Here is a 15,479-nt window from a genome sequence, read left to right on the forward strand (position 1 = left end):
TGGGGGCGTGGCCCACCAATCAGCTCCGCCCCCGCTCCCTGATAGGCCCTCTTCAGACAGTCCCTTATAGGTTACCAAACATTACCCACATTACCAAACATGGGGAAGCGTCCCTTTCAAACAAACCCCGCCCACTAGGTCCCCTGACAAGTCCGCCTACCGATCCTTGATAGGTTCTATCCCCTGACAATTCCTGTCCATCATGGGGCACAGGCTCCGCCCCCACGCTGATAAACATTCCATCTCTCCTTAGTCCTTTGCAGAACCTCTTCCTTTCCAAGACCTTCCGTTCCCTAGCCCTAGCCCTCCCCCTTACTACTCCAAGCTCTTGGAGGAAGAGGGGTCCCTACTCCTGGTTTTAGCCAAGCCAGTTCCAGGGTCTCCCCACATAGATCCCCATTCCCCAGTGCTGTCAAGTCCTCCCTGATGTCTAACCTCTGTCCCTTCTGCTGCGGGGCTTGTGACCCCCATATGCTGGGGTCAGCTCTCTCTCCAAGGCAAAGGCGCCTTCCTCTGGGACCTCCTCGCAGAGGCTTTTGTGAAATCCTTCCAACGTGGGTGTTGAGGAAAGACTGGGTTACCAACCAGGGAAAGCTGAGGCTTGGCCCTGAAATCCCAAGGGTAGGACTCGTTCTGGGGTCTCAGAACGGCAGGAGGCATCAGAGCTCTAGTCTAACCTGAGGCTGATCCTTCCCAAGGGGTCATTCAGGCCTTGCTTGAAGTCCCTCCCACTTTAAAACAGCTATTAGGAAGTTCTGCTATCCCAACTGAGTTCAAATCTACCATTCTTGTCTTATTATATACATTATCCTCCAAGACCATGATGGCACAAACCATCCTTGTGACCCTGGGCAAAACACAGCCTCTCAGTGCTCTAGGCGAGTGTCTCAAATTGTAGAGGTCTCCAACCTGTAGGGGCAGAGTTCTGTCTACCAATAAAACCACAGGTCTGGCCCTTAACTCTACACTTAAGAACGATAACTAACATTTATACTTCACTTTAAGGTTTGCAAAGCACCCTACAGGTATTACTTGATCTTCACTACAACCCTGGGAGGTAGGTGCTATTTATCTCCACTTTACAGTTGAATAAACTGAGGCAAAGAACAATTGCCCAGGATCCCACAGCTAATGTCTGAGGCTGTATTTAAACTCGGGTCATCTTGACATCTAGGCCAACACTCTATCCCCTGTAACACTTAGCTGACTCATCTGTTACTCTAGTCTAATCCAAACAAATTGACTTTCTTGCTGTTCCTCAGACTTGAAATTCCTCCTCCCTCCCTTTATGCCTTTGCTGACCCTCATGCTTGGAATGCATTCTGTGCTCACTTCTGCCTTCCTAGCTTCTTTCAAAGCTTAGCTAAAACATCTCCTACAAGAGACACCCCAACTGCTTTCTCAGTTTTTGCTTTCTTAGGATAGGGCGAGAAGGCTTCAACTCGAGAGAAGGCTGCCATACTAAGGTCAATCTCAAATAGAAACGAGGGCCACCAAACAGTATGTAAAGATCCCTGTGAGCTGCATATTGACTTATAAAGCAACACGTTTCTTTCTTTTTTTATTAATATACCAATGCATTAAAATCAGAGAGGAAATACATTTTAATCTTGTTCTGTAGCAATCAGAAGCGTTGGGGATCTGCTGTGTCTTTGACATCTCTGGTCTGGAGGACTCTATAGCGACAGTTCACAAAGTGTAGTCCATGCATCCCTAGCGGTCCTAGAAACTATTTCATGAGCTCTGTGAAGTCCAAACTATTTTCATAATAATACTAAAATGTCATTTGCCCATTAAAATACTCTCTTTTCCAACTACTTATCTGTGTGAGGCCAGATTTTCTTCATATTTGTTGACCAAAACAACGTGTCCCAAAAGATTAAATGCAGGAGCAGATATGGCAATCCACCTGTCTTCTACTAAGCTGAACGTTAAAAATTTGCAAAAACACGTAAAACAATGCCGCTCAATTTTGTTCTATAAGTTATTCATTTAAAAAGTGGTATCTGTGTTAAGATGCAATAAGTTCACTAAATAATATTTAAAATGTTAATGTTTCAATTTTTATTATGACAAATATTCCTAGATAGCTCTCTATATAAATAAATGTTCTTTGGGACCCTAAATAATTTTTATGAATGTAAAGGGGTCCTGATGCCAAAAAGTTTGTGACCTATGCTTTCTAGGTTATCTGTGAATATATGCATCCATCAGAGAGGAAAAGGGAATTGTTTTGACTTCATGAACTGGGTGTAAATCTTTTTGTTTTGTTTTGTATTTTTAGGCCAAGTTAAATAAATATACCACATGTTCCATGTTAGTCTGAGTCTGAGCAAAGGAGTTGAGGAAGCCCCTTTATCTTTCTCATTGACTAACACATGAGCCAAATTCTGATGTTCCTCCATGGGGATATGAACTAGAGGGAGAATAGTTGTTCCTGGAAAATTGAATTAAATTGTAAATGTAGAGCCTTTGCTTCTTGACCACAGGCTATCATTACATGGAGCTAAAATCTGCCTCTTCGCCATTTCTACTGATCATTTTTATTTGTACCCTCTGAGGCCAAGCAAAAGAAATCTCTTCCCAATGACAGCCATTTAAAAGTTTGAAGACAGACTTTGCATCCCACCTACCCAAAGACATCTCTTTTCCAGCCTAAACACCCCCAGGTCCTTCAGCAGATCCTATGATATCCGATTGCCTTCCTCTGATCGCTATCAACATTCTTCCCAAAATAGTGTCCAGAACTGAAGCAATACGCTAAACTAACCAGGGTACTACCATGGAACTAGCAATTTCTTCATTTTAGTGCTTCTCTTGACGAAATTTAAAATCGATCAGCTTTTCCAGCCACGGTGTCATTCATATTGACCAAACTCTACCAAAACTCCCAACTCTTTTGTCAGAGAAATTTAGCCAAATCTTCCACTGACACATAGGAAATTAATTCTCAGGGTCAGCTGCCAACAAGCCATTTATTAAGTACCTACAAAGTTACGGACACCAGAAATACAAAGAAAGGCAAAAACAGCATCTGCCCTCAAGGAGCTAATGGGGGAGACAACATGAAAATAACTATGTGTAAAGAAGATACATACAGGCTAAATTGGAGACAATTATTAAATATTTAATAATAAAATAAATAATAAACATAAGGACCTACTACGTGCCAGGCACTACGCTAAGCACACAAGAAGATGCAAAAGATAGTCCCTGCCCTCAGGGAGGTTACAGTCTAACGAGGGAGACAACATGCAAATAAATCTATTCAGAACTCGCTATATTCGGGATAAATAGGAAATAAATGAAAGAAGGCAGACCCCGGAATTAAGAGGCATGGGAGGAGGCTTCCTGTAGGAGGGGTTTTAGCTGGGACTTCACAGAAGCCAATAGACCAGGAAATGATCCACGGAGAGAGGCAGCAGCATTAAAGATCGGGAAGGGTTTCTTGCAGGGAGGATTTTAGAGGGTACAAGAAAAAAGCCAAGGAGGTGGAAATTGAAAGGAGGGAGCGCGTTCCAGGTTACTCGCAGAATGGATCGTGTCCCTTTCGTGGCTTTTCTCTTTTGTGACCAGACCAAGTTTTATCTGGTGAGCTGGAGGCTAAACCAGACAGGCTTCCGGGAAGAAGCTGTGGCCGAGTTAAGCCGTGCGCCAACGGGCTTGGGTAGGGAGTATAGGCACCGCCCTCGCTGAGTCCCAGGGCGTACTAGAGGGAAGAGCCCACAGGAACAGGAAGCACCGGGAAACACCGCCCTAACATTCCAAAGGCTACAAACTGGAAGCTATGGGAGGGAGCCTTGCGGTTGGTTACCACGTGAGCGGAGAAAAGGAACACCTTAGCCCCAGCTCTCGGGCGTCGTGGATGGCTGGGAACGTTTCGAATCGCGGCGATTGGTCCGTCAGCACGTCTTTAATCTCCCGGACCTGATGGAGAGGGGCTCGTGGAAACGGATGGTCGTGATTGGGTCCCGTTAGGCCAGCCCTCCCGCCCGTCATCGCCTGCTTCCTCCCCATTGGTCCGAATAGTGCTACTCGCGGATTGGAGAGAGACCCGGGCCGGGTTGAAGATGCAGATGGCGGCGTCGCTGGCGGGAAAGAAAGTTGTGTTCGTCACTGGAAATGCTAAGAAGCTAGAGGAGGTGATGGGCCGGGGGAAAGGGAGAAGGGATGCGGGGACTACACTTCCTCCATCACTTCGAGTGACGTCAGAGCGCGGCTGGGTGGGGGTCGGAGGCCTCAGGGGCCACGTGCGCATGCGGTCGTTGACAGGGAAGGTTGCAGGCCACGCCCCACGCCTCGCCTTTCCCCTCTTCGGCCCCGCCCCCTGGCCAAGAGTCCCGCCCACTATCTCAGACCCGCCCTCTCCTGCTCAGCAGGGGAGCGCGGCAGGTCCGTGACCCAGGCACTGGGCCGAACATGGGCTGATGGGGTGGCGTGGCTGCTTCAGATCCCCCTCGGACATTCCCTGGCAGCGTAATCCCGTGTGTCTGAGCCTCAGGCTTCTCATCTGAGAAATGGCCGCACTGGGCTAAATGCCATCCGTGATCCCGCGGACCCAGATTGGGCCAACTCCAGAACCGGGCCTCGCCTCCTCTTTCTAGTTCAGAGATCAGATCCTAGGGATACAAAAACTTCCCTTGCCCTAAGGAGCTCCATTTTCCTTGAGAGGTACAGCCAGTGACGTAGGGAAAAGACTCCTGGACCCTACCCCCAGCACTTAGGGTGCCTAGCCCCGAACAGGTGCTTAATAAATGTTTTTCAACCGTTCAGTGACTGAGGAAGACCTGAGTTTGAGTGCTCTTCCTTAGACACCGGCTGTGTGACCCTGGGCAAGTCAATCCACCTTAATCAACACTTATTAAGCCCTGGGGATACAAAAAGAGGGGAAGCAGCCCCTGCCTTCAAGGCGTTTACAATCATGCAAACAAACCTATCCAAAGCAAGCCATGGACTGGATAATTAGGAGATAATTTAAAAAGGGAAAGCATTAGAATTAAAAGGAGTTGGGGTAGCCTTCCTGTAGAAGATGGGGTTTTATTTGGGACTTAAAGGAAGCATGGGAGGTCGGTGGTCAGGGTGGAGGAGGGAGAGCGTTCCAGCCATGGGGGACAGTCAGAGAGAATGCCCAGAGCTCAGAGATAGAGGCCAGCGTCCTTGGACTGGAGACTGTGTTGGGGAGTGTTAGACAGATAATACACCGAAGGCACTGGAGGCTTCAGACTCCAGCCTCCAACAGGTTTGCTCTTGATCTGGTCAGATGGGAAAGATAGCTTCAAAGGGGTTAATAATAAGCTTTATTCTACTCTAGTTTTCTTTAACACAGTATTGCTGATAATAGAAGCACTACAAACTCCTACAGTATTCCCTAATCACCCTTCTTGCAGAGGCCAGTGAGAAGGGGGAGGGCCAACTACCCCTATGTCTCAATGAGGCCAGTTGAGAGAGGCACAACTTGTGCATTCAACCCTATAGGGTTCCCCTAAATCCCTCATGCCTCAATGGGGGCCGGTTGAGGCAAACACAGATTCCCCCCTCCCAATCGTTGATGGAGGCTGATCAAGGCACACAGCATCCCAGCTTGTACATTCAACCTTAAAGGTTCCCCAACTCACTGACCACTGACCACCTGTTTTATAGGGCATCAGACAGAGAAGGCATATGGCCAGCAGTAGCCTCACAAGTTTACATCGCCTCATCCCTATATCTCACTGTGCAGTCGCAGTGGATGTTTACAGTTTCAGCACACATGTTTATATTATTTATCCTTATATAATACTGTGCAAGCATGGTGATGTTTTGAACCATGAGCCTGGGAACTCATATCTAATACCTGGGAAACAGAGATTGTTATGGCCATGAATCCTGGGAAACCGAACTCTAAGAAATAATAACAAAAATCCACTTTACACACACTAAAATCTACCTTACGTACACTAAAATTCACCATACAGGGAGTAAGGTGTAAGAAGATTGGAAAAGCTGGAGGGGGCTAGGTTAGGAAGGGCTCTAAAATGATAATAGCACACACCTCACAAGGTTTTACAGATTTAAAGCAAAATATAAATGTTAGCTACTATTGTTATATTCACAAATAAATGCATGGTGGATTCTCTCTTCTCTCTCTCTCTCTCTCTCCCTCTCTCCCTCTCCCTCCCCCTCTCTCCCTCTCCCTCCCCCTCTCTCCCTCCACTCTCTCTCTCTCTTTTCTCTCTGTCTCTCACTCTCTCACTCTTATTGGGAGAGGCAGGCACTAATAAATGGGAGAATGAGGAAATTCCTCCTGAAGGAGGTAGAGTTTGTATTGAGACTGAAAAGGCCTAGAGAGTTTGAGAAGCCCAGGTGAGAGGGGAGCATCTCCTTTGAAGGCCTGGAGATGGGAGGTGGGTGGTTATGGCTGGAGAATTAGATAGACCAGCTAGCCCAGGTGCAGGCTGTGTTGTGACCCAGCCTGGAAGGCCAGGCTCTTCTCTCCCTTTTGGTGCTTTCCCCCTATGTGCCCACTCCCACATCTCTGCCCCCTGGAATGTCCAGGGCCTCCTGAAGCTCCCTTTTTCCTCAGCCCTCCTGCCCTGGACCACACCTCTGCCGCTCTTTTCATTCACCTGGCAGCCATCCACCATCCCCGATGATCATTTCTTAATTTGACAAACATGCTTCAGGGATCTGTTCTCTCCCAGTTCCATGGATACAAGAAGAAAAGGAAACATTTCCCCCCACACCCACACACCCCCCAAAGAGCTTCTATTCTCTTGGGAGGAGAGGGAGATAGAGCATGCACAGAAATAAATAGAACACAGAGTCATTTGGAAAGATTAGAGAAGACAAACAACTGGGGGCAGTCCCGGGGAAGATGAGTTTTGAGTGGTGAATCAGAAAGGTCAAGGCTGACGGAATCTGCTTTCTCACTGAAAGGGAACATAAGGGCCCTTGATGAGAGGCTGTGGGGATTTGAGAAGAGAAGGTTTAGCAGCAGAGGGGAACCTTCAGCCTCATGGCCGTGTGTGGCCCTCTAGGTCCTCAAGTGCAGCCCTTCGACTGAATCCCAACCTCACAGAACAAACCCCCTTCATAAGAGGATTTGTTCAGTAAAACTCAGACTCGGTTAGAAGGCCACACCCCAGGACCCAGAAGGCCACATGTGGCCCCGAGGCCGCAGGCTCCCCACCCCTGGAGTGACAGCAGCAGACAATATGGTAGAAGCCATCAGGCCAGATGCAGAGAATTGCTGGACGTGGGAGAACTTTGATGAGGAGACACAGAGTAAAGAGAACCAACTGAATATTGTACCTAATGACTCGTTCAGTCACGTCCAACTCTTCATAACCCTGTATGGGGTCTTCTCAGCAGACATACTAGAGTGGCTTGCCATTTCCTTCTTAGTAGATCAAGGCAAGCAAAGGTTAAGTGACTTCCCCAGGGTCACACAGCCAGTGAGTATCTGAGACTGAATTTGAACTCAGGTCTTTCCAACTCCAGGATTCTCCTCTTCTGAGCCATTCAGCTGCCTCTGAACAGCCGCACAATGACTCTAAGAGTATAAATGGGAAGTGACTAAAAGAACTTTAACTGAACACTGTTACAATGACCAAGCTTCATCTCAGAGAAGAAATGAGAAAATACATGTACTCTTCCACCTTCTTTCCAGAGGTGGGGGCCTACAGGTGTGCAGTGCTACGTATACTCTCAGACTTCACTGACACGTTGCTTGCTGCTTTCCTCTTTTGTATTTTGTTTTACAAGTGATAACTCTAAGAAATGAAAGTGACTAAGAAACAAAAGATATCAGTAAAAAATGGAAGGACAGCTTTACAGCAACGAGAGAGATTATCGTATAATATCAATTTCTTGAGATAATATAAATTTGTGGTGGTTTTATAATTTACTCTGGCAGCACATGAGGGGGAGCAAAGGAGAAGGATGCCCAGTATGGTTGCATTTCAGAATCCCCAAATCCTAAAATTGGGAAGGATTAAAGAGATCACGTCAAGTTCATATCTAAACAAGACCCCATGAGAAGTGGTCGTCCACACCCGCAAGGGGTGAGCGACAGTGGGGAGAGAGGACAGCAGGAGTGAGCTCGCGACCAGCGTCTGGTGGAAGAGGGAGGCCGTGAGACACATACTAACTGGGGAGAAAAAGGAAAGGAAGAAGATTGGATGGGGCAGGCAGAGGAGGCTCGTAGGGGAGCCCATGTATGCTGTGTATGTTTGCTTGTCTTCTCCCCCATGAGATTGCAGGCTCCTTGAGAGCCAAGGATGGCTTTTGCCTTTCTTTGTCTCCCCAGTGCTAAGCACAGTGCCTGGCACGTAGTAGGCACTTTATGCTTTTTGAAATGACAACCTGACTGTGGGTCAAGGGAGTATTTCTGGAGAAGATGGGACTGTTTCCTCCTTGAAAGAGGGGGAAGATTTGGGTAAGCTGTGAGGAAGGCCAAGGGAAGCAAATGTTAGCAGAGACCAGGAGGCAAAAGCAGGCCAGGCGTGGGCAGGAGCATCAGTGAGAGCTTGGGACGTTCTCAAGAACTGGGCAGAGGAGTTTGGCCATGGCTGGACAGAGCCATTGAGGGCTCTTGTGCAGGAGGGGAGGGATGAGAGAGCAGGGTTTGAGATGGAGACTCAGTGGAGCTGCCTCTCCTCTCCTTTGGGCAGGTGGTCCAGATCCTGGGAGAGAAGTTCCCCTGCGATTTGGTCCCACAGAAAATTGACCGTAAGTCCTCATTTTTTTTTTTAAAGCCATGGTGTTTGCCAGGACCCCACCCCCAGCAAGTAACTCTGTGTGTGTGTCTGTATGTCTGTGTGTTTGTGTCTCTGTTTTCCCATGAAGTGCCGGAATACCAAGGGGAACCAGATGAGATTTCCATCCAGAAATGTCGGGAAGCAGCCAGACAGGTGGGGTCCTGTCCTGTGGTGGAGCTGGGGGTGAGGGCTGGGGCGGTGATGATATCAGGGAGGTGGGCCAGGGGCTGTGGCCAGAATTATAGAGTCATGAGCTCAGTGTCCCCCTCAGATCTGCTCTTTCCATCCTCTGCCCCACTGTGGCCCCAGGCCTGGATCTCGAGCGTGTCCTTCCACGTACGAAAAGAGGCCTCTGAATTCGGCCTGGCAGGGCAGCAGTAGGAGGGGCGGGGATGGCGGTCTCACTGCAACAGGGAAGAGCAAGCCCAAAGCCTCAGGAGGCCCACAGCCAAAGCCTACCTTTGCCAGTTTGCCCACCTTTAAAATGGGCATAATGTTTACATTGCCCGCCCCACAGGTTTGTTATGAGGAAGGAATGCTGGCATCTATCAGAGCTTGGTTAGATTGTCTCAGAAGAAGACGGTGCCTGCCAGAGAATGTCCTCCTCAGACCAGACCTGGTTGCATATAGATAGGTTCCACAAGTCACACCTGCTGCTGTATTTGGAGGCAGAAGGCCTGGGATCTAAGCCTTGCTCCCCCACTAACAAGCTCTCCAGCTGTGGGCAGCGTCTTAAGTGCCTCATCTCTGAAGTGGGTGTAGTAATAGTAAATGGCGCTGACTTCTCACCAGGCTTCTGGTCAGATGAGTTAATGCCGGGCCAGTACTTGAAGTACTCAGAAGTGTCAGCCTGCTTGCCTGAGCCCTGGAGCCCAGGGCAAATTCCTTCCCCTCTCTGGGACTCACTTTCCTTGTCCAAGGAAGGAGGAAGTTGGGTTCTGTGGCCGCTGCCTGAGTTCCCTCACAGTTCTCAGTGATTAGTTCTGTGAGGATCTTTTCATTAAAGTGAGTTCCACTAGGCTTCCCTGGGGCTCTGCGCATGGTGGAGCCCTGGCCCGATGTGGTGGGACATGCAGGTGTGTGACGTGTGGGGTGTGTGATGGGTCTGTCTTTGCCACAGGTGCAGGGGCCAGTCTTGGTGGAGGACACCTGTCTCTGCTTCAATGCCCTGGGGGGCCTCCCTGGCCCTTACATGTAAGTAGGCAGAAAACTGCGGTCCACCCTGGTCACCATACCCATTAGAGCCAAGTCCGGGCCAGAATCTGCAGCCCAGTACAGCCGTGCCACCCCCAGGGCTTTGTCATTTCCCTCACGCCTGTGGCAGGTCATAGTGTAGTGTTAGGGCCAGAAGGGACCCTAATGATCACCGTGTCCAAGCCCTCCGAGTGCAGGGGAAAGTGCTTTGCCCAAAGTCCTAGGTAGTAAGGGGCATCACTGGGGTTTGAACTGGTATCTTTGCATGCCACTTCCTCCTGGAGTCCCCAGGGAAGTCTTCCTGGCTTACCCTTCTGGGACACTGCTAATGCCCTTCAGAGCAATCCCATGTTTCATCCTTCTTGCCTTTTCTCCTTCCTCGGACCATGAGCCATTAACCCCAGAGGCTTTGGATCCGCAGCAGAACCAGTGGGAGGATTCCAGCCCCCGCTCCCTCTCCTTTGTCCTCTTTCTCCCCATGGCAGATACAACTGTATGGAGTCTCCTTGACACCAACTTATTCCATTAGCTGCCGAGCCCAGCCCACTTTATAAAGCCACTAAAAAAGGTCTACTGGTGAATTTAACCCACCCAAGCCACTCTTCCTCACACCTTCACTAGAGCCCTACCTGACAGTGGGCATCTCCCTCCTTGGCTAAGGGTTGGAGGGAGACAGTCATCCCGAGGGGACAGAAGGGCCTCCTGCCGGGCCTCTCGAGCTCCCACTGGGCAGGTGGTGGCACAAAGGGACCAGGTGTTAGAGGGCTGGGGATTGAATCTGTAGGTCTGCCCTTCACTGAAGGCCTGTGAGACTTTTCAGGACCCATGGGCCTGCTCATTCTGGGCCTTGGCTTTCCCATCTGTAAAATGACAAGTTAAGACCAGGTGGTGTTGCGACAATCTGGCTAACAGCTGCTTTGGGGGTGAAAAAACCAACACAAGCCCAACAACAAGAATGCTGCAAGCACTAGTTCCTTTGATCTGCTTTACTAAGGAAAGTAGCATTAAGGGGGTTAACAATCTTACTTTAATCCAGCATACAAATATCATTTATTTAGTTCGGGGGAAAAAACCAGCACCCTGAACTTCAGAGCAAATACAAACAAATTACAAACATCAACAGACAGACTTTGATTCAAATCCCAATTCATAGTTACCAGGGTTTAACAGAGGCCCAACATCCAGTTTACAAGCTGGAGGGCTCTTAACTACAGCTGCCCAGAGTCTCCACATCAACACACCTCCAAGAGTGAGAGTCCCCAAGGGAGAAAACCAACCTCTAGGTTTATATATCTTGTTCAGGGTCAAAGGTGAGGCACACATGTGACCTAAAAGCATCACAAAAATGCAACTTAAACCCACATGGTCTAAAAGCCTCTGATGTCACAAACGCGTCCCTCAAACATGTGAACTAGGCTTTCCCTTGAGGCAAGGAGGTCATCAAGGACTCCTAATTTAATCAAGGAAACAAAGGCCAAACTCTTCAAGGGCACTTGATTGAATAAGTGCTAAAAGCCCTCCTTAATTTCCAATATAGGTGGTCTTTAAGATCCATTTTAATTTCAAGACATAAGCCTCTGCAGTCTTCTGCCCTGGGATCCCAGATACCCCTGCTTGGGAGGGAATCTCTGAGGCAGCCAGGTGGAGCAATGCACGGAGCTTTAGGTCTAGAGTCAAGAAACCTGAGTTCATATCCAGTTACTCCATCCAAGCTGTGTGACCCCGGACAAGTCACTTAACTTCTGTTTGCCTCAGTTTCCTCACCTGTAAATTGAGGCTAATAATAGCACCTGCCTCCCAGGGTGTTGTGAAATCCACATGAGATAACATAAAGCACTTAGCACAGAGCCTGCCGGACACATAGTAGGCACTGTATAGATGCTGGCTATCATTACTATTAGGAGCAGCTAGGATCCTTGCCACGAACAAGCCCTGTTTGTGTCCAGTTGTCCACCACCCATCGTGTGAATGGACAATTGAGAGGTACCAGAGGGATACCTCTGAAGCTGTGCCTGCCATCTGTAAGATTTCTCCTGGATGGAGACCCCTGGGGCTGGGTGTCAAGACATCTGCCTTCTCATCTCAGCTCTTCCTCTGACTCACTGTGGGACCTCAGGCAAATCCCTTCTCATCCCTCCTTTGTCAGATGGCTATGAAGCCTGGCCTGATGTGACAACCACATGCAGCTTTCACTGGGAGGAAGGCTTGGGAGGATGGAGAGATGCTGCTGCCTACCTGGGCTCCAGGGAGACAGGCCCATCCTTAGGGACAGCCTGGCTGGACAAATGCTTCTGAAGTGACTGCCCTGTGAAGGGCGTTGTGCTGAGTGGGGGTGTCGAGGGAAGTAAGACAACCCTCTAGTCTTAAGGAGCTTCCAGGGGAAGTGTCCAAAGCATTTATTCCCTCACAGTGATGGGCTAGAGCCTTCTGCCAGTGTAGACCAGTCCCCATGCCCTTCTTCCTTTAGCTGTGGGGGCAGGAATCTCCTGAGAGTCCCAGTCCTCCTTCCCCTTCTGATCCTCCTCTTTGTCTTGCAGAAAGTGGTTTCTGGAAAAGTTAAAGCCTGAAGGTAGGTGGTGGTTGGTAAAGTGGGGGCAGGTACCCATGGGAGCTCTGGGGCCTTGAGAGCCATGGAGGAGGAGGCTGGGGTTGGGGAATGAACCAGCCCTGGGAGACAGGGCTCTTGATCCCTGGTCCCAATTCTACACCCTGGCTTGCTGTGTGAACCTTGGCCAGTCCCTGCCCCTTTCTGGGCCTGTAGTGTGCTGGGCTCGGTTGATGGTGGGTCCCTTTGAGCTCTAGGACTCTGTCTGGCCCATTGTTCAGTACCTGGCTCGGCTAGATTTCCCTGTTCTTAGAGGAATGCAGGGTTCCATGTCCTTGTGTCCCCCGGCCCCCTGACTGGGCATTCCCCTGTGAGCTTATGCTGAGCCAGGCCCCTCTGGCTTTCTGACCATTTGCGTCCCACAACTCAGGTCTCTACCGACTACTTGCGGGCTTTGAAGACAAGTCAGCTTACGCTCTCTGTACCTTTGCACTCAGCACCGGCCGGCCAGAAGATCCTGTACAGCTTTTCAAAGGCCAGACCTTTGTATGTGGGCACGATGGGGCGTGGGGGGTAGGGAGCACACAACAATGCCGGAAGGCCTGTGAGCCTCAGGCTGCAATTTCCAAACACACCACCAGGTGGGGCTGTTCTCCTCTGCATGCCCACAGCTAGAAATGGTAGTTTAGGCTGAACAGGAGAGGTGGTTTAAGAAAGAAGAGAGAGATGAGGTCGGTGGTGACAGAGAAAGGTGGGGATGGAGGGAGACAGACATGGATGGACAGAGTACCAGGGAGACGGATGGGACAGAGAGAGGCTGTGATGGTGACATCTTGATGGAAAGAGACAGTGATGAAGTCAGAGACGCAGGTGGAGACCGAGGTGGATGGTGATGGGGAGATGAACAAGGGTGGAGATAATGGCAGAAAGACAGCAGGGGAGAGAAGAGAAACAGGGTGACCAGACAGGAGAAAGATGGGGCGGAAACAGGGGAGTAGAGAGAGCAGGAGAGAATGAGACAGTGGGACTGGGATGTGCTTCTGCACTCTCTGGAGGGCGGTGGGAGACAGGTCCGAGAACAACTTGTGTCTGGGAGCAGCCTTTGGGGAGCCAGGGGCCGGAGCTACATGGGGGAAGGTGATGGCTCACTTTGCTCCTTCCTGTTTCCCTGCCCCAGGGCCAGATCGTGGAGCCTCGAGGTTGTCGGGATTTTGGTTGGGATCCTTGTTTCCAGCCTGATGGCTACGAGCAGACGTGAGTGAGGGTGATCGGTGCCTTGGTTTTGGGTCAGGGCTGAGCATCACTGGCCAGGCCTCTTGTTGAGGGGCAAAGAGGAGGAGGAGGAGGTTGTCCTGGGGTCTAAGGTGATTTCTGGCTTTTTTGTTGGCTCAGGGACAGAAAGGAGAAATGTCTTGGGTGGGTGGGGTGAGAAGGTGTTTAGGTGCCCTGTTTCGACACTCTGGCTGCCCCTAACATTTAATAATCATGATCCTTCGCTCTTACAGAGTGATTTCCCATATATGTGAGAGAATTTGGAGGGATCTTAGATATGATTATTTAATCATTTTCAAATGAGGAAACAAATTTATAGAAGGTAATAAACAAAAGACATCCAAAAGTTATTTAAAAAAATTTTTTTTTTCTATAGGAAGAGAGGTCAGGGACAGAACTGGGGCTAGAACTCGGCTGTATTTTTCTAAGAGTTGTTAGTGATATGAGGGGGCTTGTCGATTGAGTTTGGTGATGAGGCTTCCTGAGGGACTGGTGTTGGTCGGGCTGTGGATCAGTCTAGGACAGGGCAAACAGTGAAGCGCAGTGCACAGCTTTGTAGACACCTGAGAGTTGGGAAAAGCCTGACATCCATTTCCTTCAGAGCTCATCTATGGCAATTAACAAAGCTGTTGACTCTTCAGCTGAACTGACCCCATTTTAAAGTCCAGTTTGGACAGAAGGCCCTCACACATCTCCATCCTCCCTGACACGGCATACATGCCAAGCCCAAGGAGGTTGAGTGACTAAGCAGTGTTTACAGGGATGCAGGGAACAAACCCACATTTCTGTTCAGCCCCAATGTGCCTTGGTACCAGTGGGTTACATTTAACAAGGTTTGGCTGCAAGTGCACTTAATGAGATACTTATTAAAATGGGAAAATGGATTCGAACTGGTGTTGTAGAAAACAAAATTCATTTTTCCTGAATCTCCAGGATAAAAGTGTAGTGTGGTGTGGTGTGATGAAATGAGCCTTGGGTTTGAAGTCAGGTGGCTTGGGTTCAAATGCTACTTTCAATACCAGCTTTGTGACCCTGGGCAAGTCACAGCTTCTCTGAGCCTGAATTTCCTCATGTGTAAAATGATCCTGGCCCTACCAGTGTGATGGAGTTGTTACAAGGAAGGCACTTTGTCAGCCTGAAATTACCATAGACACAGGAGTTATTGGTAATGATACAAGAAGGCCTCCTGGAGGTGGCAGGATCTTTGCATTTAAACATCTATAGGTAGGAGCCCCCATTCTACCATCAGGCTGCTCCCCACTCAGGGCCCTTGACATGTCTTTGTGGTCTCCCTTCCCCCCTGCACAGGTATGCTGAGCTGCCCAAAGCTGTAAAGAACACCATTTCTCACCGATTCCGAGCCCTCCGTGAGCTACAGAACTTCTTCCTTCAGCAAGGCCCCCCAAGGGCCCCAGAGGGAGTGCCACAGCAGGGAGAGGGGGAGGGGGCAGCATGAAGGACCCCAAGGGGACCAGCACAGAGGGACAAGATTAAAGTATTTAATTGGCCCTGGTCTTGTTGGTTGGTGTATCAGTCAGACAAACATCTGTCTTCTGAGAGTCAGATCACATCTATGAGCACTCTGTTCAGTCTTGGGATGGCACATTTGAGGACAAGCATTGACAAGCTGTCAAGTGTCCCAAGGAAGCCAGCCAGGGCCTGGAGGCCATGCCAAATGATGGAAGGAACTGGGGACATCTAGCCTGGAAAAGTCAGGAGGACCTGGACAG

At 49.4% G+C, this 15,479-nt stretch overlaps 1 protein-coding gene across 1 annotated transcript; it reads left to right on the forward strand.

Moving 5' to 3' along the window:
- Nucleotides 1–3,955: 3,955 nt before the first annotated feature.
- ITPA (inosine triphosphatase) lies at nucleotides 3,956–15,251 on the forward strand. The gene is made up of 8 exons (XM_036764280.1): nucleotides 3,956–4,142; nucleotides 8,652–8,709; nucleotides 8,827–8,891; nucleotides 9,859–9,932; nucleotides 12,470–12,501; nucleotides 12,908–13,023; nucleotides 13,655–13,731; nucleotides 15,058–15,251. The coding sequence occupies exons 1-8, from the start codon at nucleotides 4,071–4,073 to the stop codon at nucleotides 15,203–15,205; spliced, it is 642 nt and encodes a 213-aa protein (XP_036620175.1). The 5' UTR covers nucleotides 3,956–4,070; the 3' UTR covers nucleotides 15,206–15,251.
- The last annotated feature ends 228 nt before the right edge of the window (nucleotides 15,252–15,479 follow it).

The sequence above is a fragment of the Trichosurus vulpecula genome, chromosome 6 (genome assembly GCF_011100635.1).
Source record: "Trichosurus vulpecula isolate mTriVul1 chromosome 6, mTriVul1.pri, whole genome shotgun sequence".
NCBI classification, from domain to species: Eukaryota; Metazoa; Chordata; class Mammalia; order Diprotodontia; family Phalangeridae; genus Trichosurus; species Trichosurus vulpecula.